The 1,878-nt window shown below is 44.7% G+C and overlaps 1 protein-coding gene across 1 annotated transcript; it reads left to right on the forward strand.

The window, feature by feature from the left end:
* The first annotated feature begins 325 nt into the window (after window positions 1–325).
* On the forward strand, window positions 326–1,878 carry LOC144848944 (uncharacterized). The gene is made up of 2 exons (XM_078705894.1): window positions 326–945; window positions 1,239–1,878. The coding sequence occupies exons 1-2, from the start codon at window positions 326–328 to the stop codon at window positions 1,876–1,878; spliced, it is 1,260 nt and encodes a 419-aa protein (XP_078562020.1).

Consider the following 1,878-nt stretch of genomic DNA (forward strand, 5'->3'; position numbering starts at 1 on the left):
TTTCTACCCAGAGAAAAATATCCCGCAAACCAGAGTTGGTAGACTTCTGTCGATCATATATTAACAAGCTGAAGACGAACAGCTCCATACGAGTTATAGGGCCTGTCGACACATTGTCTCCGGAGCAGCAATTAGGATGGTACATCCCCTGTCATGTGGTACACAGTAGTGGGAAGTACAGACTTTTCTTCAACTGTTCGTTTTAATATGATGGTCAGAATCTGAACGATGAGTTACTCGCTGGACCGACCCAAGTCCAGCACTATTGGACGTGTTGTTACGTTTCCGACAAGGACGCGTTGGAGTATCTGGCGATATCACAGCAATGTTCCATCAAGTGAGATTAGCCCCAGAAGACCGACGTATGTTGCGATTCCTCTGGTGGGATGACGAGATGGATACTTGGCTTGTAATGGAGTGGCTGGTACTCCCATTTGGAGCTGCTTGTAGCTCTTGTTGTGCAACATTTGCCTTACAAAAGGTGGCAAATGATAGAAAAGATCGCTACCCAATTGTCAAGGATACCATCGAAAATGAGACATATGTGGATAATCAACTAGCCAGTCGTAACACTATACCAAAAGCCAAGGAACTTGTAGACAAGACACGTGAGTGTCTAAATGAAGCTGGGTTCCAAATGGTAAAATATGCCAGCAGCCATCGAGATGTAGTTGAACACTTACCCACTGACGTGCAGTCCGGTCATCAATTGCAGTCACTTTCCCTAAGTCAAATTAATGGGGAACCAGAGCCAGCTTTAGGACTTTATTGGGATTGTCACAGTGATGAGTTATACCACCCAGCCAAATCTCCAGATAACCGAAAACTTACCAAACGCAATGCTCTCAGAGTGCTTGCCAGTCAGTTTGAACCACTCAGAGATATAGCACCTTTCACATCCAGAGCCAAAACGATTGGTCATCAAAGCTCGATTGGGATGAAGAAGTAAAAGATCCTGACATTCGACAAAGGTGGGAAGAATGGTGTGATGAATTGGAGAAAGTTCCATCAATAAGAATACAGCGGTGCTATACACCATCTAACATGAACAGCACACTTGTAAAAAGGACGTGTTTTGTGATGCCTCAGAGAAGCTTTATGGTGCCGCTGCCTACTTACGCTCAATGGATAGAGACGGTAGTGTTCACATGAGTTTCGTGTTGGCCAAATGAAGAGTAGCACCAAAACGCCTAACGCAGATAGGCTCTGTCAGTGACAGAGCTCGGAAAAGGATCCAGATGGACTGATGGACCTTCATGGCTGCTAGAGGCAGAAGATACGTGGCAGAGTCATAGTGCCTCAGTGCTGGCACGAACGCGAGTCTCATCATTAAATTCATCTGTAGATACCAACGAGATAAAGTCCCTATTCTGTGGTGTAACCTTGGCGACTCCAGTACAGAATATAGATTTGGAAGAATTCCCGACCTGGCCAGAACTTGTACAAGCACTGGGAGAGAAACTCAACGCAGTTGATGGACAAGATTCAGTTGTATTAACTGCAGAACAAGTATGTGATGCCGAATATCAACTCTTACAACAAGCCCAACAAGAATCATTTAAAGAAGAGATTGCTACGCTCAAAACCCAGAAAGAAATACCGAAGAATAGTCGTCTGTTGGAGCTCTCTCCAGAGCTGGATGAAACGACGAATCTAATTAGAGTTGGTGGACGTTTAAGGAAAATGGATAACAAAACTAGTGTAGAACCACATCCAATTGTCCTCCCATCATCACATCCAGTAACCAAGTTGCTTATCCAGGATGCTGATAATCATTTCAGCCACCAGGCCGGAACCGAGCAAGTTTTCGCCTATCTGCGTCGTCGCTTCTGGATATTGAGAGGACGAACCTCTGTTAAAGGTATACTCAGAAAATGA

This window comes from Antedon bifida, chromosome 7, assembly GCF_963402885.1.
Source record: "Antedon bifida chromosome 7, ecAntBifi1.1, whole genome shotgun sequence".
NCBI lineage: Eukaryota > Metazoa > Echinodermata > Crinoidea > Comatulida > Antedonidae > Antedon > Antedon bifida.

Bases quoted from the DNA above. Each gene is read 5' to 3' on its own strand.
- LOC144848944 (XM_078705894.1), top strand. From the start codon at position 326: ATGTTCCATCAAGTGAGATTAGCCCCAGAAGACCGACGTATGTTGCGA. The intron at 946-1,238 runs GTAAAAGATCCT...AAAAGGATCCAG, and splicing joins AGCTCGATTGGGATGAAGAA to ATGGACTGATGGACCTTCAT.